Source organism: Elaeis guineensis, chromosome 8 (assembly GCF_000442705.2).
Source record: "Elaeis guineensis isolate ETL-2024a chromosome 8, EG11, whole genome shotgun sequence".
NCBI lineage: Eukaryota > Viridiplantae > Streptophyta > Magnoliopsida > Arecales > Arecaceae > Elaeis > Elaeis guineensis.
Genome location: NC_026000.2, coordinates 15,335,336 through 15,360,262, shown reverse-complemented (window position 1 = coordinate 15,360,262; position 24,927 = coordinate 15,335,336). Strand labels below are relative to the sequence as shown.

Sequence of the window (24,927 nt, the reverse complement as noted above, 5' to 3'; positions counted from 1 at the left end):
TTTGATCGATAAAAGAAGATTTATCACATAGTCCTTAAATTGGTTCGTGACCAAATGATACGCTATTACTAGAACGATAGCGATATCAAGTGTAGATCGTTGTGTGCCATATGCGTTGGTTGTTCTCGTAACCAAATAGTGTGGAGACACTGATATGGCATGTAGGTGAGATATAGGAGTACATCGTCACTGAACGTGACCAATTGTGAAGTACTCTGCTGTCAAGGATAGCTCACGAAGGGTATGGATATAAGTATCCCTCTGATCTGAGATCACCACGGTGACTTGCAAGCAACTCACTGTACTTTGATATCAGACTAATTGAGTTTTTAATTCAGTAACGAAAGATTTTTGGGTACAGTCAAGTACTTGTCAAGTCGGTGCGTGAGTCAAGATGGGATTGACCCCATCGAATTAGTAGGAGATATACACCAGTATATTTCAATTTAGCAAAACCTGAACCCGAATAATCCATGTGATGAATTTGAACAAGATTGAAATACAATGTGGATGACTTATTTAGAATTGATAGTTAAATTCTAGGTCGTCTTCGAGCATTAGGATCAAAGAGATGAATTATACGATAACTATATACCAATAGGTTCTTGAATGTTGCTTCGCCATCATTCGATCTATCTGGATGTCCGATCATCATTGCTAGATGGTTACATCGATTGGTTCAGAAAGTTATTCCTGTGCTATCAGTTTAGGTTCGAACCTCTGGAGTCACACTCAAAAAAAATTTTTGACTGATTATGTGGCTGATCAACGATTAAAAATCATTCAAGAGCTTAATCGTCAATTCGATTGATGATTAACCTTATACAAAAATTATAATAAATTAATTCATCAAGTATTAGTGAATTAATGGAGAATTAATTAGCAATTAGATACTGATTAGCTCAATTTGATTGAGCAAAGAGGATTAAATAAAATCTAATTGAATTCAATTCAATTAGGTTTGACTCGATTAAGTTATGAGATGATCTAATTGCTAAAGGAGAATTATCCCTGATTTGATCAAGACTTTGGTTCCATCAATTTTTAATTTGATTAAGATTGATTAAAAATTTATGAACCTAATTAAATTAAGTTTCATATATTTTATTTGGGCTAAATCAAATGTGATTTGGTTTGGATTCAAATAAAGAAACTTAGAGTCCTTATTGGAGTATGACTCTTCTCCCTATGCCAACTCAGTTTGCATGTCATATATCTCCATACACAAAATTATTTTGTGTAAGATTTTTTCACACCAAAGAGTCATTTTCCTTATCTATCTCACATCCAAATCTAATTTAGTTTTGATAAAAAAAAGATTCCAAAATTAGATTTTAAAATATTCCTTATCAGGAGAATCTGTTCTCATACAGATCAACCTCTCCACGTCAATAAATTTTTTTCTCCTTATATGTGCAATATTTTAAGAAAATTTTTTGTAAGAGATAGTTGGAGAACTGATTTATCATAAAAAAATATGAGAAGGGATGTCCCATATTTTTTTGGCATATTTTGAGATATAGAATTATGAAGGGAGGCAGAATTCTGTAAGAGTCCAGGATCATTAGGACTCTTTACCCCACCTCTTTACACACCTATAAAAAAGGCTTTTGTGGTTTCTTTTATGTGTGTAAGATAGCAGAAGAGAGTTCTTCACATGGTGAAAGTTTGGGCATGGTTCATGATGTAAAAAATAGAGAGGAGGGTCCTCTCTCTTGGGGTGTGCGCAAAAATCTGCATTTCAGATTTTTGATCCTTTGAGTTTAGGAAGAGGGAATAAATTAGAAAAAAATTATTTTTTCTCCTTATTTCTTCCACCTCTTTATCTTCTCTAGAAGTTTATCTTCAACCTCTGAAAAGGTTTCAGAGATTCGAAGAAAGGATCCAGATCAGCCAAGAAGAAGGTCTTCGTGCGAGCTAGCACTCTCGAGAAGACCGATCAGATCGGGGCTTCGAGTGGATTTTTCGTAGAAGCCAGATGCATGTGCGGTTGCAAGCAACCAGCAAAGATCCTCTCCACCATGTCTTTCAGTAATGGAGATCGTCGATCCGTAATCAGGTATGGAGTTCTGAACTCAGATTAGAAGTTGATATGATCTACTGCTACCATATGCATGCATGCTGATTTTATCTTCAGATGATTTTAGATTTTATATGCAACATAACATGTCATAGATCCTAGAGTAGATTAATTTGATGATTAGATTATATGCATATTAGATTAATTTGATTAATCTAGTTGTCTTCTACTGTAATTTTTTTAAAAAATTTCAAAATACATGCATGAAATCGTCTACACATCCCAACACTACTATTGAGGACAATCACGGGACCTCCGTAGCCCGTCGAGTTATCTCCGGATCCTCCAGCCCATCGATCTCTATCCAAGCCAGCTCATTGAGTTTTCTTCCAAGCCGTACTCCTGTAGAGGATAACTTACAGGACCTCCGTAGCCCATCGATCTCTATCTGGACCAACCTATCGACCTCTGCAACCTATGGGACCTCCCAATTTTCTTGGACCTGAGTTCAATTAATTAATGGGAAGTGAAATCAAAGTCTTGATTGCTAGACATAGAAATTTTAGATATTTCTAGGATCACATTTTTGACTTCCTCCCAGAATAAATTTGAAGTGAAAGGCACGACTTCGTCAATGGCGCATATAATATAAAGCATCACCCAAATTCTCACGCATCTAGAAGGATGTGGAAAAAATAGCATTTATCTTCAAATATTAAATGAGCTATGATGTTTGGCCATAATATTCCATATACGCAAGGCCACAAAAAAATAAAAAAAACACGTTAATTGTAATTGTTTGAACTCCCATTTTTATTCAATAATCTTACATGAGTACCTTATAGTCTAAAAATTCAACAAATAACCATGCTTTCTATTATGGTGGTATCATGGATACCTCATATTCATATCCGAGATATAGATTTGGAGACATGTCGAGCCATATACGTATTATGAAGAGGCATGCTGAGCTATATGCTTACTGTAAAGAGCTATATCTATATTGAGATGAGCTATCCTAATATGAGCTGAGTTATCCTAAGCTATATTTATCTCAATATGAGCTGAGCTATCTTGAGTTATGTGCTGAGAAGAGCTATCAATGCTGATATGAGGTATCCTGATATGAACTGAGCTATCCTGAGCTATATACTGAGAAGAGCTATCTATCCTGATATAAGCTGTCTTGATATGAGCTAAGCTATCCTGAGTCTTATTTATGCTGATAAGAACTATCTTGGGCCTCATTTATGCTGATAAAAATTATTTTGAGCCTCATTTATACCGATTTAAGGTATATTTGATCATTTCCATACCAAGCTGGGGTATTCTATACTTAGCCATCTTCATGCCATGACAACTATCCACACCATACAGAAAAGATTAAAAATAATAAATATCCCTACATGGGAGTATATGAAGGCTAAAATCTCTTCACACTCTCAGCTCCTGATTGACAACCTATACATTAATAGATGGGACCCTCATGTACCATGAGATGACACCACTCATCCAACTCAAGAAGGCCAAAAAGTCAGGCACAGTTTTCAAGGATATTCAATGAGGATATTTAAATCCCCACTCAATATATTACCAGTAACGACCTTCTTACTTCATGGGAGTGATTAAGGGCTGGATTATCTCGCCCACAATGGCATGTGCAACAGCCCTGCAATCTTGGGATCACACGATCACACAGCTGTTTGACCAGCTATTCGACAGCTTTCCATATAAGCAACTAAAGCCCCGAGGAGCAGGATAAGTCAATCAATCACTCTCAGAGAACTCGTTGCTGTTCCTATTATTCTTTAAATCTGACTTGAACATCAAAGGATGCTCGTCGGAGCGAAAACTTTCGATTTAGATTTATTTTGCAGGTCAATCCGATGCTAGCATCCCTGTGCGAGGCTTAGTCATCTTCTCTCCTATCTTGACCGAATCGAACAGCAATACTTTCTATAATTAGCAATATTGTGCGAGACTTTGCTATACTTAAGTGAAATATGATCAGATCGATTCAGATCTAGATTGGATAATAAGAGATTCTGTTGGTGCAAAAATTCGTCGGCATCGGAGAAGCTGGAGTCGAGGGAGTCGCGGTCGCCGTCGGAACCTGCAAAGGAAGTCTAAACCAGAGTTGGGGGTGCTCCAGCAAGACCCTCCGATGCTCAAGTCAGTTCTCTGCCTCAACAAGAATGGAGTGCTCGAACAGAAATTTTAGCAGAGTTTCAAGATAGAAATTAGAGCTTAAGGAATAACGTATCTGGGGTTCCCTTTTTATAGGCGGAGGGTGCAACAGACTGATAGCGACGTCTGTAACTGCCTGGTAGTGGGCCGTTCGGGGCCAGGAGGAGTTTGTTACGAAGAGTGATGGAGTGGAGTCGTGGCTATCACCGTGGCCTGCCACGTGGAGCCTGTGGCGGGGAGTGGAGCAGTGTCCGTTATCGTGACTTGCCAGGGAGTGGTGGAGCTGCACTGAATCTGTCGCAGAAAGTGGAGCAGAATCGTGGTCATTACTGTGGCCTGCCGCGTGGAGCCTGTTGCGGGGAGTGGTGGAGCCGCACGAAATTCATCGCAGGAGGTGGAGCAGAATCGTGGTCATTACTGTGGCCTGCCGTGTGGAGCCTATTGCGAGGAGTGGTGGAGCCGCGTGGAATCCATCGCAGGAGGTGGAGCAGAGTCATGGCCATTACTGTGGCCTGTCAGGGAGTCCAGGTCTGTCGGCCGAAGCTCGGTTGAAGCGTCTGGCGGAGAGAGGTAGCTATCCATCTGAGAGGAGCTCGGATGTTGCTGGCGAGCCTTCTGCCGTTGGTGCCTTGGGCGTCAACACTACAAGCGAGGGCCATTCACTGTAGGAGCTCGGTCAGAGGTTTTCCACAGACGAAGTTCGGTTTCACACAGAATTCGGTAGAGGGTCGATCGATCAGTGGGTGTCGGATGGTGCTGGAGAGGTTCATCCACTGGAGGGGTTCGGTTGCTGGAATCCGTGTGTCGTAGGAGTTCGTCTGGGATCTGTTCGCTACAGGAGTTCGGTCGGAGTCCGATCTCCGTAGAAGCCCGGATGGGGATCATTTGTCGAGGGGGCTCGACCGAAGCCTGCCTGCAATAGAAATCCGAAAGAAATTCGTCCACGATGGAGGCTCGGGTGGAGGCTTACCACGAGAATCCGACGCGGACCGCTCGTAGTGAAAATTTAAAGTAGATCGCTTGTAGCAGGAGCTCAGAGTCCGGCCCTTGTAGGAGTTCGGACGAAGTCTGCCTGCAGTCAGAGTTCGGAGACGAAGTCCGGCTCCCATAAGAGTCCGGACGAAGTCTACCTGCAGTCGGAGTCAAGGACGAAGTCCGGCTCCCGTAGGAGTCCGGATGAAGTCTTCCTGTAGCCGGAGTCAGGGACGAAGTCTGGCTCCCGTAGGAGTTCGGATGAAGTCTACCTGCAGCCGGAGTCGGGGACGAAGTCCGACTCTCGTAGGAGTCTGGATGAAGTCTACCTGCAGTCGGAGTCGGGGACGAAGTCCGGCTCCCGTAGGAGTCCGGATGAAGTCTTCCTGCAGCCGGAGTCGGGGACGAAGTCCGGCTTCCGTAGGAGTCCGGATGAAGTCTACCTGCAGCCGGAGTCGGGGATGAAGTCCGGCTCCCGTAGGAGTCCGTATGAAGTCTTCCTGCAGCCGAAGTCGGGGACGAAGTCTGGCTCCCGTAGGAGTCCGGATGAAGTCTACCTGCAGCCGGAGTCGGGGACGAAGTCCGGCTCCCGTAGGAGTCCGTATGAAGTCTTCCCGCAGCCGGAGTTGGGGACGAAGTCCGGCTCTCGTAGGAGTCCGGATGAAGTCTACCTGCAGTCGGAGTCGGGGACAAAGTCCGGATGAAGTCTTCCTGCAGTCGGAGTCGGAGATGAAGTCCGGCTCCCGTAGGAGTCCGGATGAAGTCTAGAAGGTGGTCGACCATCGTGGAAACTTGGGTGGAGTCCGTCCGTCGTGGAGAATCCGGTCGACACTAGTGGGGGTTTATCCGTTGGCGGAACTCGGGAATGTCGCGGAGGCTCGACCGCCGGAGAGGTTCGGAAAGATGTCGCCGAAGGTCGGACGTCGGTAGAATCCCTGGAGGGTCACTCCTGACACGGACTTCGGCTGGGGGTAGTTTATACCCAACAGATCCTATATCAATAATTTAAGTAGCTCGATGAAACCTACTATCTCTAAATTATTTACAAACAAAAAATTATATGACTTAGACATTTATAAACTATGCATCAAATAATCAATAAATCTGCTAGTCTAAATAACATTAATAGGGACCAAGAACCAAGGTTGAGCATGTTTGCTATAACAGTGGTTAGTTTAATTAGTAACAAATCCCATTCGCAAGACTTTCTCAGCTAAAAATTGTCTTAATGGATCTCAAGCATGTAGATTTATATTCATGTTTTACATGGACGTATTATCATAAGGCATACCAGCAATAAGTATGCACTTTGTCAAAGAAAAAGAGTAGAAATTCTAAAGATTATATATGTTCACCATATTTGAATCATAAGATGATAAAATTGCCAACAGAATGTTGAATTTACTATAAATAATGCATCTTTGCAGCGATGCAATTGTCATGGCAAAATCTCAGCAAACGCAAATGCAGAAAGAGTTGCTGCTAAAGATAAATAGCAGACGGTCAATGCCCAAGGCGTCGAACCCTCGCCGGATCTGGATTGCCGTCTCCATTTTTAAGTCTGCCAGCCTGCACTTAAAACCCCAAACCTACCGTACGAGCGAAAAAAAAAATCCCCAAAGCTATTGTGATTCCCAGCCGCTGGGTACGCGACGTTTTACAAAAAGACAACAGATCAGACGGCTCAGGATTCATCACAGGTCTAACGGTTGGTAGCACCAGTTAGTTATACCTTGACCGCGGCTTAAAATCAAAGCACACCCCCGCTCGTCTGCTTCGAAAACTCTCACCAGAAGCCCTCGCTCCTCGCTCCTCTTCAGACCAAAATCTCGTCCCAGCCTTTAAGAATTTTGCAGTGCTAGGGTTTCCCATAGTGCTGTTGTAAGCTTCTCTCGTCGGATCTGGATTGCCGGCTGGTCCTGAAACCTTCCTCTCCGATCGACGGCGGACGAGATCCGGCGGAGCTTAGGGCTTCCAAGGCGGCGATCCGGCCGGCCGGAGGAATGCAGGGCCCTGGGGGCTCCACGCCGCGGCCGGAGGCGATCCTGGAGTGGCTGCAGAAGGAGATGGGGTACCCTTCGCCGCCGCCCTCTGCCGACCAGCTCCGCAAGATCTGCCGGGGGAACATGGTGCCGGTGTGGAGCTTCCTCCTCCAGCGGGTCCGATCGGAGCGGACGGTGGCGACGGCGCGGAGGAACATTATGGTGCACGGGGTTCCGCCGGCGGTGGATGGGGGGAGGGGGAGGAGGAGGGAGAGGGAGAAGGGAAAATTTGAGGAAGGCTCGTCTTTGGAGTCCAGGGAGACCGCTCTGAGGGAGAGGGATCTGGCCGAGGAGGAGGCCGAGAGGCTGAGGAACGTGGTGAGGAGGCAGCGGAAGGAGCTGAGGGCTCGGATGGTTGAAGTTGCCAGGGAGGAGTCGGAGAGGAAGAGAATGCTTGACGAGAGATCTAATGCCAGGTTAGGAACTCGATAAGACTAAAAAAGAAAGATGAAAAAAGAAGAGATTTTTCTTATCTATTCATTTATTTGGGAACTTGGGTTTAGTAGAAAATGCTCAAAATCTGAGTTAGGAAGCTAGTAGAAGAGATGCAGTCTATAATCTTCTTCTCTCATTGTTCTCTTTGCTGGTAGTTGATGGTGGTACTGGCAGATGAAGATTTACCAAAGAAAATTGAAAAGAAATATACACTCTTTGTCCTCCAAATTAAATTGTTATAGGGATCCGACAGAATGGAAGCAAAGTGGGGATGAGATGTTTTTGACTAGTTCTTCCTTTTGTTTTACTTTAGTTGGTGATTTCATTTCCCTTTTTCTCCTATCCGAAATTGTCTCATAAAATGTTAATGGCTGGGAGAAATCCTGTGAAAGCATGCTTCCATTGTTGGGTACAGTATTTTTATGATCTATGATTGGTGTCCATAGTGGAAACTATCAACAGTCTTTTATGCTTCACTTCATTTGTTATTTATCTTGTTGATATCCTCTTTTTTTTTTTTATGTTTTAACATATCAGGCACAAGCAGGTGATGTTGGAGGCATATGATCAGCAATGTGATGAAGCAACTAAGATATTTGCCGAGTACCAAAGACGTCTTCATCATTATGTAAATCAAGCAAGAGATGTACGGAGGCTGACTACAGGTAGTGCTGTTGATGCAGTTGACGATCCCCATGCACATGGTGAGAAAGAGGCAGTTTACTCCACCGTCAAGGGCAATAGATCATCAGATGACATCATTCTCATAGAGACTTCAAGAGAGAGAAATATTCGGAAAGCATGTGAAACTCTTGCTGCTCATATGATCGAAAGAATTCGTAGTACTTTTCCAGCATATGAAGGGAGTGGTATTAGCTTGAATGCCCAGTTAGATGCTGCCAAACTAGGCCTTGATTTAGATGGTGAAGTACCTGAAGATATTAAAACAGTAGCACTAGATGCACTGAAAAATCCTTATCTTCTACTTCAGTCAATAACTACATATACTTCAAGGGTTAATATGCTTATTCATAGAGAAACCGAAAAGATCGATATCAGAGCTGATGCAGAACTCTTGAGGTATTTATATTATGAAGTATCTAAATTGTTTATGCTTCTCTCTGTTGTTCTAGACAAGCCAAAACTTTCCAAAATGATAATTTTAATCTTTTGCTTACATAATCTATCATTCTTCATCATGAGTATTAATAAGATATTGCATGTAATTTTCCTGTGCAATCTTATTTTTTGTATATGGTAGAAATGCATTCAATATTTGTGACACCTGTCAGGCATTGTTTTTGGAGGTTGCTTGACCATAGGACACCACATCTCATTGTATGCGCTTAGCAATGAAACCACTAGCCCAAGTTGGTTCCCCATGTGAATGTTCTTTGAAGAACAAATCCATTACAATTATACACAGAATTAAGCAACACTATTTGACTTAAATTAGTGAACAAGCTAGCGTAAATCCCCTTTTTCTGCCTCCAATGATCCTTTTTTCATGCTTTGCATTGCTGATGCCTGACCGCAGTCGCAAGCTCAGATAAAAAAGATGACGGCTGATGCCAGGTTCATGGCTTGTTGCTTAGTGGTGATGTTTTAAGCCACGAAATGCAGAATACAAGCTGAAAAAACTTATTATACAGCTAAACAATAAGGTCAAGTATGTGAGTTGCGGGTTGTTCTATGTATGCTGTGTTGGAGAGGAAACTAGAATTTGCTAGGATGAGGACAAACTAAAATACAGAGTCTGGTTAAGTTGGGTTGCATTGAGAGTGACAATACTGCTTGTATTGTCTAATTGCAACAATTTTAAAAAAAAATTCTTGTTTGTAATTACAGCAACCTATAGACCTCCATCGAATCAACTGAATGTGTTTAAAAGATATGAAATGTATCACAAACTGCAGAATTGAAAACTTACTTTAATCCAAAGATCACATTTCTTTTTTATCTCATTTCTGCCCCTCATACTATGTGATCTCCTATCAGCAGGCGAACATCAACGATACAAAATCTCAATGTTGGAATGTCAAATTTCTTATATAGATATAAATTTTGTTTTTGAAATCCTCCTAAAATAAGCTAAGGATAAATTAAACAATTTGTTTTCCTTTGTTCTTAGAAGTTCAGTGAGGAGTTAACTGGAGAAAGACTGTAAAGATATGATTCAAGATGAGGCGTAAGCATCAACTTGCAATTCAAATTATTGAGTTTATTATGAAATAAAAAGCTATATCTTGTGTTGGATTTCACTCTTCCCCCTTCATTTTCCTTGTTTCTTTTTCTTCTGTATTCTGATTCTATGTTCTATATAATCAGAATTGTGTAGAAGTGAGATAAATCCAAATCCAGACTCTCTTATAGACCAGAAAGTATCAATTGCAGCTTCTTTTTCTTATCATTAGTGGCATATTAACCATAATGACCCTAGTTCTTAATTCCCAAGAACCTGTACTACCCAACCCTTTTTACTCAAAATGTGGAATTTGTGGGTCAGACATACCGATTGATATATTTGGGATAATGAATCTCTGAAATCTAACCCCCTGCCATCCAACTACTTTAAACCAAATTTTTCAAAGCCTAGAAAGCAAAAAAAGCCATTTTTTGGCCCTGCAATCAGGAATTAGATATCAAGATTTAACCTTTTATGGCAATTCAGTATTGAACTGGCTGATTCTTATCTGTCACCATGAGTTTTGTTGCATGCAAATGCTTTGATGAGTTTGTGTGAGTGTTGTCTAATTTGATATTTAGATACATCAGTTGCACGTAGATAGCTATTGACCAAATATGTCTCTTGGCACTGGTTCAATATAAAATTGTCAATCATCAGAAAGAAATTCTTATGTGAAACTGATATAAAGAGCCATCAAATGCTTCTTTTCCGGATAATGTGGAAGATCTCATGCAAAAGAGAAATCATGCAAGCTTAATAGGGAGCATCACTTGAACTGTGAGAATCTCTTCACGACATGTATTCATGCTTATATTGATGCATTGAAGGTGAGGCTTTGAAGAATATATCATAACCAATTTGCCTACAATCAATTCCCATTTGTTAGATCCAAAGTATGAAGCCCACTAAAGTTTTCTTGTTGTCGCCATCTCCTTGTGAACATTTGCATATTGTTAATCTAATGGAGCATGATGAATGTAACTTCAGCTTGCTATAGGCATGCAATTACCTATGGCATTAGTTTATAACATATTTTAGTCAAAATATGAACTGGACGCATGTATGGATGGATGTAGTTTACAGAGCGAGGCTTTAGATGCTTTTGGGTATCCAAGTTAGTACTACTGGTTTCTCAAGAGTTAAAACTAATTTGAACCCTGCCTTAAGAAAATAACATGTAGGATACTCAATGGAATATAGTGTAACCAATAAGCCTTATCTAATCTATATGGGTCAAGATATGAATCAAATTATGAAACATATAACATGTTTGTGTACGAAAAGTCCAATGGTTAATTTGTTACTTGCTTTCTTACTGGTTATCTGCCTGTGCTCGTATAACTAAACTTGTTCTTTTTTATATTCCTTCCATCCCTGCTTGCACTTACGTTGGCACAGTGCTTGAAGGTTAACTTTTTGGGATCTCTAATGCTCGCAGATCCAGTGCTGTTTATATAGTTTCTGTGCATTTGCAAGTATCAAATAGCAGGACCTATTGTTAATTTACAGGCTCCTAATTCTTTCAGAGTCTGCTTGTTCATTTATTATGCACTATTTACTGAGTTGTCATTTGACGAAAGTTGTCACCCTTTCCATATAGATACAAATATGAAAATGATAGAGTGACCGATGCTGCTTCACCTGATGCAAGCTCACCCTTACCATATCAAGTGTATGGCAATGGAAAGATTGGAACAGACCTAAGCACAAAGGGAACTTATAACCAGCTTCTTGAAAGACAGGTATCCCTCTTTGATTGTGGCATCCTTTAATTGTGTTTAGCAAGCCCTCACTTGCTTGACCTTTCCGATAGAGAACTATTAAATGTACTTATTTTTGTTTTGTTCTCATTTTCAGACATGAACATATGCAACTTGTTAAAAGCGACATTTCCTGGCAGTTTGCTCTTGCAATAACACTTTCATTACTTGATATGTTTGATTTTCTGTAATTTTTGAACTGTGGATTGTTCGTTTACATGCTTTGGCTTACATACATCTGGGATCTTTTTCTATTAATTATTTCATTGATGTGTATGCTGACACTGAATCCCTTAACTCCTACATCACAGAACACTGTTTCAAATGGGTGTTGGCATGCAAGATGGTACACATAGAGATGGAAATTTGTTTATTTTTTTCAAAAGTGAAAACTTCAGTAGGATCTGCTTAAGTCCCCAAAAATATTACAATATCTATAACAAATATTGTAGTAAAACTTGGAAAAAGTTGAAGCTAGCAAGAAATACCCAAACTGAATTTTTGGTTTTGTACATGATCTTTTTGTAAAGTGAGTTGTTTGTGTAATTTATTTGAAAGCTTTGCGAAGGTTATGTTGAATCTGTTACCTTAGACCTGCTAGGATGACATGGAAATTTTTTTCACTGATCTTTTATGGTGCTGAAATCCACCTCATATTTCTTTTGCTTTACAGAAAGCACATGTGCAGCAATTTGTGGCCACTGAAGATGCATTAAACAAGGCTGCAGAAGCCAAAGCCTTGTGTCAAAAGCTTTTAAAACGCCTCCATGGCAGCAATGATACTGTTTCCTCACAGATTCTTCCTGCTGGAGGCACCTCACAGAACCTAGGCAATATCAGGCATTTGGAGGTATAGTGTCTTGATCGATCTGATGGTTATTGTTATCAGTTTCATACCAAATGAAGTTGCTGTCTTGGCAATTGCATTTACATTCATGAGAGAAGTTGCCACTATATTACATTGGCTGGTTCTATGATCCCAATGCATTTGGTGTCTGATTTTTTTTTTTAAATTTCTATCATTCAGTTAAGTGTCGAAAAGCTGAAATTTATTACTCTTTTCACACGCTTGTGATGATCATCATGTTGATATTGTATTATGAGTTTGATGCTGATGTTGTATTATGAATTTTTATATATGTCAAGTGCCATACTCCAGAGCATGCAAATCGATTTGTCTTTTGGAAACATAAGTTTGGAAAATCTTGTTGTCATGCATTGTATGCATGTAGGTATGTCCGCATGCCTGTACATTTGCATGTTTCTTTGTTGGACCTTGAAAACTATGAATATAATGTCTATGCATAGATTATGAAGTTTGCATCAAGTAGTACTTAGATGTTGTTTTCCGTTAATGTTTCACCTGTTTGTACTTTTTTTGGCATGTGTGTTTGCTTTATTTTCTTTCCTCCCCTGCATATAAAGGTCTATAATTTTGCATTATCTCTTTGGTATGGTTATGCATTATAATGAATGGGGCTTGGGTGTTCTGTAAACCATTTTAAACATGCTACTAGTCTAGAAGATTGTAAACAATTGAGGTGGCCAAGGAGCAGCCCAGTGCCCAAGCATTGGGCAGGTGTCCATAAGATAAGCATCACAAAGAACATCCCATAAGCAATGACCTCATGAGTACCCTCAACTCTGCTGCTGACAATAATTAGAATAAGGACTGGCACTGGATGAGCACCTACAGATGAGGCAACCCAGGGAAAAAAATCTGATGAGCAATGGCCCCACAGATGCACCTCAAGTCCATTGCCGTATTGGTCTTGACAGACAGCAGCGACAGAAAAGGGGGAAGATGGAGGAGAAAAGGTGCCAAGAGTGGACTGGGAGAACCCTCACCTGCCACCTGCTGCTGTTGCTGCCATTACGGGCCCTGAAACCCCACTTCCTTGTTGCCATGGCACTTGTTTTCAGCTGCTGAAACGGTATCTATTTTTCTCCTCTCCACTTTAAAGGAAGGATGTTGGTGGGAGAAGGGGAGGGGGTGGCATCGTTTGAGATTGGGAGTTTATACTAGTGGACATGGTGTCCATCCTTTTCCGTTCACTTCGGTGCTTGGGCAGGCCTAGGCATGCATTTTGGACAAGAGGTATTTAGGTGTTTACTTAGGGTCTGGGCAGCCCAACGCTAAGCAACGATCAAGTGTCTGGCCCACCTAAGTTTGGTTCTTTGATGACCATATAGGCAATCTCTTGAAATAATGGCACAAACCAGAAGTTTGTTCATCTTTAAGCACTTACTGCTTCTATTGCAAGCTGAAATGTGTCAGAAGGAAACCACTAAATTAAAGGCATTTTTTAAAAAAGTTTTAACCCAGTTGATACCAATTGCTTTTGTGAAAGATGCCAAAGTATTGCTACTTTCACATGATGATGTTGATTAATCTTTGTTTGGAAGATGGAAACAACCAATGGAGAAGAAAGCTTTGCATTAGAAGAAAATGGGTTTAGAAAAAAGGAAGAGGAAATGTTGAAACAAGGAATCGACATAACAGCATTTGAGGAGGAAATATCATTAAAAGATGGTTGGCAGAGAGGTAGCAGTCCACTCATTCTAAAGTTAACTTTGAAAGCTTCATGTTCCTTTTCCTAGTTATAAACTTATAGTGCATATGACATCTTATTCCCACTGGTTCAAGTTAAATTCTATGGAAATTTATTCCCTATCCAATTAAAGACACGTGTCAAAACTCCTGAAATTTATTTGGGTGGATATGTTGGCAAGATAAATTACTTCAGTGCCATGTGATGAACTGTGGACTAAGAGAAACAATGGGTTATGTTTGATCCGCTAGAAATGTTGAATTCATTTACCTATTTTATTGCAAATATGCATGTTTTTTATGCCTTCTATTAAAAAAGGGTGGCCCAATGCATGAGGCTTCTATCATTGCGGAGTCTAGAGAGGATCAAATATACGCAGCCTTAACCCTGCATGTGGAGAGGCCGTTCTTTTTATCAGCATGTTTGTCCTAAGGATATTTTAATTTTTTTCGAATTCACTACATGGATCAACCTACTTTGGCAAGTGGCAGGCATTCATGTTGTATTCTTGTTTGTATAGCCAACTGTAATTAGTTTAATCTGCGCATCGAGCAAATATTATTGCATTTAGGTGCTTTGACAATGCTTTATTCTGATCATGTTTTTTGCCCTTTTATGCAGTTAGAAGTCTGGACCAGGGAAAGAGATGTTGCTGGATTGAGGGCAAGCTTGAGTACACTGACATCCGAGGTGCAACGCTTGAATAAGTTGTGCACGGAGTGGAAAGAAGCAGAAGATTCCCTGAAGAAAAAATGGAAAAAAATTGAAGAGTTTGATGCTCGTAGATCAGAAGTGGAGTCTATTTATACTGCTCTTCTTAGGGCCAATATGGTTAGAAAGCTTGTTCTAATTTTCACCTCATGTGGTTTTTTAGTCAAGGATATTCATGATCTTTGAAAAGCATTACATTTTCAACTTTTGTAGTGACCCATTGATGTTTGTTCAGACTGGTCATTTATGCATAAAAGAATTGCATCGTTACATGATCACCTATTTTGGTGAATAATCCTACTTAAAATGGCCTTAAAAAAACTCAAATGCCAAACAAACTTAAATGAATCAACACCATGAATCTTCTATACTGTATAGCACCAAAAAATACATTTAAAAGAGTCGATTGAAAAGGTTGACTTTCCGATTTTGGTCATTCCATTATAGCCTCATTTTGTTGGGTTCCTCGTGCTCTTCTATCATGAACCAGTTCTGTTCTATTATTGTCTAGTTATATAACATCAACTGTTTGACATAAGGCCATGGTTGTCTGGTATATTCTTCTACGATGTATTTGTTGGGACAATGAACTAAATTTGTAGGTTAAAAAGGAAACAAATCCTTAACATGTCTTGTAGCTTATTTCTTTCATCATTTTGAGTTATTCATATTATATTCCTTACCATGTGCCTTCATGCTTTTGAAAACTGAGAGCTCTGATTTAAGAATGATGACTTCGAAAATTGCTATTTAGCACCACTAATTCCCCACTTTCTTCCCTATCCAACATAGCTCTACTTTGGTGCTCAGTAAATGGCCCATCCCCCACTTGAATCTCACCAATCCCTGTGTGTCACACCAATCTCCTCCTGCCCCGGTGGATGGGTAAGGCAGGGAACAGAGTGGTGCTGGATGGCACTCTTCTATGTATTAGTGTTCTTTGACCCTTTTGGAAATGAGACACAATTTCTGGTCATATTTGTTAGTTAAGGACTTTAGCTTAAGGGCAAGGAGCTGTTTCTACCTAGCCCTTCTTAGCCATCTGTTAAAGGTTCCTGCCTGGCTATAAGAATACATTTTAAAATTGCTTCACCAGCTTGCAGTTGATTATTTAATTTATAAAGGGTATTGTGCTTTAATCAAGATTGATCTAAAGCCTTTTTGATTCCCACACAAAAACAAATGTTCATCCTTTGAGGTGAATTTCTACAAATGTCATTAATGGAATAGTTCAGAGTGAGGAGGAACTTATGTTTTTACATAAAATTTGATAGAGAAGCAAGCATGTTTGGTCGATCCTGAGGGAGAAAGGTATATCAGTTTGTATATTCATGTACAACTGGATAGCAATAAAGGGTGCATGAACTAGTCCTTACCCCTTACGCGTGTCACAATTACTTTAACCAACATGCAGGAAGAAAAGCTTTGGTGCATGCTATGAGTGGATAAGATTGCTAGATAACATGGCAGTCTAGAGAATATGGGAGTAACAAATCGTTATATCAAAATAAAGTATATGGAGGGATGTCATCAGGACAGGTACATCTTGTGCAAATCTGGAGTTGTCAAAGAGCTTGGACTCCATGGCCTGTTCTGCAACAGTCTAAAATCAGGTCCACAGTTAAACCTATTGACATCCTAGGTGCGTGGGTTGTCACAAGTTGAGATGTGGGTTCATATTAGATTGAAGAATGAGAGACTAGCTGAACAGGAGAGTTTCATTACTTTGATTATTTATATAAAAGGATGTAGAGTTAAACAATGCTAGGACTGAAGTAAATTGGAAACTGGCCTTTGAGTGGTAGATGGCCATCAAGTTTGACTTGAAAAGAATAATTCTAAAGAAGCCATTCATTTAATCATTATATAGTGGTAGAAACTCTCACATAGAGAGAAATGTTTATTTTCTCTTCTAACTATCATACATCCATCCCTGAAACAGATGCTCGGTTGTTCTTTTTTAAATGCATACATTTTCTTTGATTTATATATCTTGTAAGCCCTATAGCTATCCTCATAGCTTGCCTGGTATTTGATAGCAGACAGTGATGGTTCCTGTCTTTATGTTTATGGTAGTTATTTTGATCCATAAGCTGCATATGGGAGTCTTGTTTGGACATGCAATTTTTTGTGTTTTGCTAATATTGTGTGCATTTTTACCTTATGAACTTAACCGATCTCTGTATGCTGCAGGATGCATCGGCATTTTGGGACCAACAACCATTAGCAGCACGAGAACATGCAGCAAGGACAATCATTCCAGCATGCACGGCTGTGGTGAACATTTCAAATAGTGCAAAGGATCTCATAGAAAAAGAAGTATCTGCCTTCTATCAAAGCCTGGACAATAGTTTATACATGATGCCAGCAACTGCACAGGTTGGTGATTTCACAAATGGTTATAGCTATAAAATATTATGAATCATGTAGCTTCTAGTGCTGCATATATTATTTTAGGGACAATGACATCTTCATATGTAGCCTTTTGTAGAAAGATTATCCTAACAAATGAAAGTAGGTGTAAAATCTGCATGCAGCATTTCACTATAGACTTCAGCCAAGAATTGGAAGCATATGTTTTGATTTTATTTTAGCTATCCATGGTCCTCTCTTTCTGATATATATGTTCCATATATTTTATCTGATTTTAGTAGTTGGTTTATTATTCTACAATTTTAGCCTTTTAGGACTTATCTGAATGATTATAATTTTCTTGTACTTGCAGAATACATCTATATATGCGTCACTTCTGGAAGCTTAATGCATTATTTATTTGCCTTTCTTGAGCAGGGTCTTTTGGAGTTCATGGGTGCTAATGGTGCTACAGGACCAGATGCACTTTCAGCTGCAGAAAAGCATGCTGCTATATTGACAGCGAGAGCTGGTGCTGGAGATCCATCAGCAATTCCATCTATATGTCGCATTATTGCTGCTCTTCAGTATCATCCTGGTAAGCTTTCATGTGAGCACCCGGACAAAGTGCCTTAATAGCATCACTAGCTCTGCATATTGATGTGCCAAGGGGCCATAAGAGATTGCTCTTCTGCATGGCCTTCTTTCCTTTTTAAAAAAAAAAAAAACAAAAGACGTACTATTTATTCATTGACACCCAGCAGATTATGTTGCGAAAATCAATGAAATCCAGATGTTATGGATTCAATATGTCCAGAATAGAATTTCAGAATTTGATCATATTATTTGCCTTGCTTCTACCATTCTACTTCTTTACAATCAGACTAACCTCCTCTGAAAATTTAATTTCTTAAATTCCAATATTTCTACTAAAGAAGAGGGAAACAATTGTTTTCTGAAAGTATATCCAGAAACAGACTAAATAACTTGAAAGCTACAATATTCTTATTATATAATAGAAGATCTTTCTTCTCTTTTGGTTGCATTTTCTATTGTCAAGCCAGCTTATTGCTAAACTGTTGTTTTATCAGTCAATTGTCCTGCTTCTTTTTCTTGTTCTTTTCTTTCCTTTTTTCTGAGAGGGAGGGCAGCCCACCTGCACCATAATTATCTAGGTCCTGATACAGAAATGCACCATCCAAGATTCGAATCCAGAACCTCTGGTTGCTAGATAGAGGAGTATGACCACCGGGACAAGTCCCAGTTCATCTCAGTTATTAAATTGAAATATTTTTTTCCATGCACTTGCAATTAGAGGCCCTATTTGTTGTTTTATCAAAGAACTTGACATGTTATAGCCACAAAATTGGGCATCATGTGCTTACTATTGCACACTTGATGTGATGTTCCCATTTGGCTGCATGCCGTGGCTTAAAATTCACGCCATTGACTGCATAATTTAGGCTTGATCTTTTGTTGATTACTTAGGTGGCATAATTCTAACATGTTTATATGGTTTTCAATTCTTGTATCCATTATATCCACTAATATATTATTTGCATTAATGAAGGATTTGGTATTCATGTACTGCTACCACTATTTGGACGCTAGCATTTCGATAGAATTTTCTGTGTGGCTGGGCATGCTTGCTATTTCAGGGGAATTATAATTGTAACTTGAATCATGAATCCCTTTTCGTTTTTGCTGGGGTATTATCTTTTAGGATTTGTATATTTCTTTAGTTTACAATTTCTTGGATTTAATGGAGGAACTTGGTCGTTTAGGTGCAGAAAGTTCAGATGCTGGCCTGGCATCAGTTCTAGAGTCTCTGGAATTCTGTTTAAAGCTTCGGGGCTCAGAGGCTAGTGTATTGGAGGATTTATCAAGGGCAATCAACCTAGTTCATACTCGACGAAACCTTGTTGAGAATAATCGTGTTTTACTAAACCATGCACATCGTGTACAACAAGAATATGAGAGGTATAAGTTTCTTTGTTTTATTGTTCGATTCCCTTTTTATTGGAGGGATTGATATTGGGTATAATTATTTTGCACAATGTGTTGGAGTACTTATTATTGAAGGCTCAAGCTTCAATAAAACTTGTTATTATACTGCACCTAAATATGTTGAGACCCTAAATTTAGGTTTGAAGATTGAAATTTGTAAAAGCATAGATGTTTACTTGGGTCTGGTTGAGGCTCATAGTTCACATTTTGCCGATCATGTATTGTTAAAGAACCTTCCTGGTTCGAGATGTCTTGGTTATTTCACCTTCTTTCTTTATTTTCTTTGGTGAAATCATTCCCCCCCTATGATTCACTTAAATACCTGAAGAATATCACCAGTAAAAGTTCTGTTGAAGTGCCAATTAATGGTGATGCACTTCATAGGCTCGATGATGGGCTGTCAATCAAACTAATTCTTGGAGATATTCATGCTGATACTAAAAATGGAAGTAATTATCAAAACCTCGAATTGTACAAGTCAAAATATAACTTAGGAGCCAAAAAGAATCTAGAGAGGAAACAGGCATGAAAAAACTGGAGTTATGGAGTATAAAACAAAATTCATAGCATTTAAATTCACATTGACCTTCTTACTGGTTCAGTGGGCATCATCCTTCATATGTCGATAACCCCTGCAGTATAGATAGCACCCTTGAAAAGGCTGGAGTTCTCTTGGGACCCCTGAGGGTTGCTCCTCAGAGCCTGTCTTTGTTTTCTTGCAGTCTGAATTTATGTTCTCAGCATCAAGTTTTGCATGGTTTATAGAGAAGCAGAATTCAACCTGGGTTTTAACTGCTTATAAACCCTGCAGGATGGCCAATTATTGTCTGAAGTTGTCTGGTGAGCAAGAGAAAGTCGTTACAGAAAGATGGTTGCCAGAACTTAGGAATGCAGTCCTGGATGCTCAAAGATGCTTGACAGATTGCCAACGTGTTAGGGGCCTGGTAAGCAACCCCCAACCATGTGTCGATAATTTCGTTACCATGGTAGCCTAGAAGTGCTTATCCAAAATGTTTGGCCACTTTGTTGTTGATTGATGTTTTGCCTTTTGCTGCTATTGGTATGGTTGAAACTCATGGCAGCTTGTAATATATCTTTTGCTTTATTAGTGCAACATCCATTCTCCTATTTTTATTCACGTGCTACTAGCTGCGGTTGCATGTCTGGCTTCTCATATGGATTAGCATATGCTGCTTGGATCATGCTGTGGGAGATTCTATGAACATGTTCATGTGTGTATATTTGATATCTACCAAGGGAGAAGTTATATTTAATTTTTTTCATGCAGGTCGATGAGTGGTGGGAGCAACCAGCAGCAACTGCCGTGGACTGGGTTACAGTTGATGGGCAAACGGTGGGTGCTTGGCTGAACCTTGTCAAACAACTTCAGATGGCATTTTATGACAAGGAGCTTTTGTGAATGTTTCATTTTCGTACTTTAGCCAATTCCACTGGCTTGGGTTAATTGTGGTGAGTGTAGTCTGCTGAAATTACCCTCAAGGGTTTTGCAGTTGTTCATCCTCAGTAGATTCTGTTATTTCTAGTGAAGATTTCATCATGTCATTCTTCTGCGCTACTGATCACTTCAACTCATCATTAGATCCTCTGTATAGTAAACACTTGGCTGGTTGATGGAGGGGTTGGATCGACTGTACCATTTACTGCTTGATTTTTTTTTTCTTTCTTTCTTTGGTTTTTGCAGCACACATCTTGGGGGTACGTATCAGTTGTCCTTGTAATGTTTCTTTGTACACTTGTTCTTTAATCAAAATGATTTTTTTTTTTTTTTTTTTTTTTATGATCATGTGCAGCCACTTTCTTGTTGCAAGTTCTAAAGCATCAACCAAGAAACACTTGCTGAGAAGCTCTAAGCAGGGTTGATAATTCATTTTAATGTAACCATTTCATGTCATTACTTGATCATGTGAAGGAAGCCATTACCTCAATGAGACTGCTGATTTGTTTTCTCAAACATATAGATTATTCTTAATAAAGAATTTTTTGTCTAACGCTTAACTGAATGCGGAAAGGCTTTAAGGATTTCTTTATAATATTTGTTCTTTCCTTTTGTGACCTTTTTTTTTTCAGAACATTGACCATCTTCTCTCTTACGCATTTTAGGGGCCACGGTTCTAATGTTTATCAGGGCCGTTAATTTACTCATACTATGCTATTTTAAGTCTCATACTACGGTATTTTAAGTTTCTAAGTAATGATTACCATCATAAATATTATAATAATGTTATAACAGAAAATAACATATAATAAATAAAAAGAAATATTATTATAAAATCACTATTTATTTAATAAAATTATTCTTTTAGATTGTAAATACTCTTTCCAAGCAAAAAAAAATTAAGGAAAATTTGAATTTAAAATATTTTATTTGGAAGAACAATGCATACATGGCTGCTGTGGACATTATAACAAACTATTATGATACTAAATAATATGTTATAGCGGTTGATATATTTATCCATCATTATATAAATAAAATGGAGTGGGAATGAGACCGTTACAACGGCCACTATAGCGTAATCACTCTTATTATAAAAGTTACTTCACAGGGATCCATCAACCTAGCAACAAAACACCATCCAAATAATTGGTCCTGTTCTCACTCCTGTTCTCACTCTTCATACCTGTGTAAGAAACATAAACCAACTTATAGCATAGGATTTACGGTTAAAATTCTGTGAAAACAGAATCTGATTCTTCGTAAGCCAATCTAATTCAAAATATTGTTTGGTCGAAAAGTTAAAGTTAGGTTAGTTTGTTCCTGTTTGATGGTTAGATCCATTCAAGGGTTGGGTTGGAAAGGAGTTGGATATCTTGTTGATTAGATATTGATGCACTGGTCTCCTAAACAATCCAAGTCAAAGCGCTGGCAGCATAATCTTTTACCCTTGTCGTAGAAGTCTAATTATTATGGACTGCAACTAATTTCTTTGGCTTCCAAGGACACATGTTTTCCTAACTCTTGTGCCATGCAAATGAAAACAATTTGGTTCTCACATCAAGTTGCCGATGCACCTCATGGAATTTTGGAGCTGAATGCAACTATCCAACGACGGACCCTTATCCAGTGTGCAAAGAAGGTTTTAATGCAAATTATGAAATATTCACTAAACTAAGCTCCAAAACCCTGAGAGCATGGCATGCCTTCCTCATGCCCCGTTGGATTTAATTCATGATCTCATGCATTTAATTATTATTATGACATGGTTATGGACACACCACTTACCGTGTGCTAAATAACCAATCAACTTTGAATTGACAACTCACATTTGTTAGCAGCAAGTACTTTTGGTCCAGGAGGGTTGATATGGTTTCCAAAGGCGAAGTAGAATTAACAGCTCGCATTTCTTAATATCAGCAATCTCCTACGGAATCTTAATATCACCATCCACCAATGTCCTCCATCGCCATCTTAGTTTAATCGTCACAATTCTATCATCCGATGGTCAAAAAATAACAGGCGGTTTAACTAGAAAAATAGATAAATAAATAAAACAGCAATAGTTATAGGCGGCTGTGTTGTTCTCCCTCCCCTCTCCTTCCATCCACGGGAAATGGCCTCCTCCCTCTCTCGCAGATTAACCTCGAAGCTCCTCCTCCCAAACCCTAAAAACCGTAATCTCACCTCCTTTACTGCACTCTTCCCGCCCAACTCTCCTCTTAGAACTCTCTCCAAACCAATCCCTATTCCCTCCGATCTCACTCTCCTCTCCTCGGATTCTCCCAACCCTAATCCAAGCTTCCTCCAATCCTACCCCATTTCCCCCAAAATCCCCAATCTTGCGCTCACTAAACCCGACTCCTTAGTGGTTTCCATAAACACTAGCATTTATTTGCTCAAATCGCACTCAGATCTCTCCAAAATCGGAACTTTCGAACAATCCAGCAGCCCCAATCGCAGACCGACCACCAGGAATTTCTCGTCGATCTCGCCGCAGAGCTCCTCCGATGCCGGAAAGCCTCACCAATCCCCAGAATTCCAGCACCAGGAGATCACCGGTCCCACGGTGGAGCGCGACGACTCCGACCTTGCGAACGAGACACGCCAGGTGCTCGACTCCCTGAGGAAGTCCATCTACGACCTCAGCACCACCCTCGCCCTCCTGGGCGTCGCCCACCTCGGCCTCGGGGCTTGGATCGCCTACGCGGTGCGGCCCCCCGAAGAGGTCTCGATCCAGGGACTCATGGCCTTCGCCTTCCCATTCTCGCTGGCTTTCCTCATGCGCCGGAGTCTCAAGCCGATCACTTTCTTCCGGAGGATGGAGGAGCAAGGCCGGCTTCGGATCCTCACCCTCGCTCTCCAAGCATCGAAGAGCTTGAACCTCCTGTTCCTGAGGGTTCGCGTGGTCTCGACTTGTTGCATTCTGGGCATTTCAGCCGGGTGTTTGGTCACCATCTGGTTACGGTGATATTAATTTGTTGTGAAATGTTCATCATCTTGCTTCTGGTTTTGTTTTTCTGAATTCTGGCGTTCTAAAACATGTTTCAGAGCTCATAGATCTTTTGCGGTATAGAATAATGCGATTTCTGAGTTGAAATTTTGATAATGTCTTTTTACAGTTAAGAAACTCTGTATGTGTAGCGATTTGCTGATATTTTTCAGCATCTTCTTCATGTCTTTGGTTGCATCATATTGCTTTCAGTTTAGGGCCTGTTTGGTATTGTTATTACTTTTTGTACTTTTGTTTCTCTAAAAAATTGGCATGTTTGGTTGGGGAAAATTGGATTTTGGAATGGAAATACAAATGAGTGACTCCTATTCTGATTTCAGGAGGAAATGAGAATTTCTTCCATCCTCTAAAATCCAATCCATATTCTTTCCTAGTATTCAAATTATATTCTCATTTCAATTTCAATTTCGATTATAAACCCAAAATATCAGAGGATATGACCATTCCAATTTCCACTCAAATCTATTCCAGTTCAATATTGGTGGTGCAATGAATTTTGGTGACAGCACTTGTCATACAACCTTGCTATTTTTTATATTTGCTTCTTTCTTTTTTGTTTGAAAGCATAAATATTTGCTTTCAAAAGTTCTAAAGATTTTACTAACATCATCTTCAAAACTCTTGTAGACGAGAAAAATAAGGTTGTCCTTATTATATCTCACTGGGAGAGTGTCGGCAAATAAACGACCGGTTATTAATGGAATTCCTTGCCAGCTTTCTATGAAATGCTCCTTTGGCTGAGGACTTCCAAACAAGTCATAAGCTAAACTGGGTGGTTTGGTCAAACGTATGGCTCAGTCGGCCTCATCTTTCTTCTTCGAGTTTAGAAAGAGCAAAAATGAAAGCCATAAACAGGCCTTCCAAAGATGATCATTATTTTTGTTTTGCAATTAGAATGGTGAAAATGCCACATATTCATCAGAATATGTTTTCTACTAGAGTAGAATCATAGGCAGGTGCTCCTAGTAGATCTTGGCGCATTCTTCATATCATCGAGCTTCTTGCTAGAGATCCACCATATGGCTACTGAGGTTTACAAAGTAACTAAAGGTTCTTCTAGCCAAACATTGCTGAAGGATTCTATGACAACCAAAGTTGAGGTCCACATGCAACTAGAGGCATTCACTCTGGACTATAATGATTAAAAATGCCATGTCTCATATCAGATGGTACCATTGTAAAGGTTGCACCCCGTGCACAGCACATTATGCATCACTTATCAGATGATAGCA

The 24,927-nt window shown here is 39.7% G+C and overlaps 2 protein-coding genes across 5 annotated transcripts; both read left to right on the top strand.

Moving 5' to 3' along the window:
* Positions 1-6,929: 6,929 nt before the first annotated feature.
* On the top strand, positions 6,930-21,235 carry LOC105050248 (AUGMIN subunit 5). Of its 4 annotated transcripts, XR_833004.4 has the most exons (12): positions 6,931-7,637; positions 8,194-8,736; positions 11,445-11,586; positions 12,278-12,454; positions 14,778-14,987; positions 17,061-17,246; positions 17,658-17,817; positions 19,004-19,199; positions 20,038-20,170; positions 20,515-20,696; positions 20,827-20,942; positions 21,038-21,235. XR_833004.4 is itself a non-coding variant. In XM_029266144.2 (10 exons), exons 1-10 carry the CDS (start codon positions 7,183-7,185, stop codon positions 20,644-20,646), a joined length of 2,328 nt encoding a protein of 775 aa, XP_029121977.1. In that variant the 5' UTR covers positions 6,930-7,182; the 3' UTR covers positions 20,647-21,012. The 4 variants fall into 4 exon arrangements, 2 of the variants coding, with proteins under 2 accessions (XP_029121977.1, XP_010928500.1); XR_012133814.1 differs by having other exon boundaries at positions 20,515-20,942; XM_029266144.2 differs by lacking the exon at positions 21,038-21,235 and having other exon boundaries at positions 6,930-7,637; positions 19,010-19,199; positions 20,515-21,012.
* A 1,504-nt stretch (positions 21,236-22,739) lies between these two features.
* LOC105050247 (uncharacterized) lies at positions 22,740-23,875 on the top strand. The gene has a single exon (XM_010930196.4). It carries the CDS (start codon positions 22,799-22,801, stop codon positions 23,651-23,653), a length of 855 nt encoding a protein of 284 aa, XP_010928498.1. The 5' UTR covers positions 22,740-22,798; the 3' UTR covers positions 23,654-23,875.
* The last annotated feature ends 1,052 nt before the right edge of the window (positions 23,876-24,927 follow it).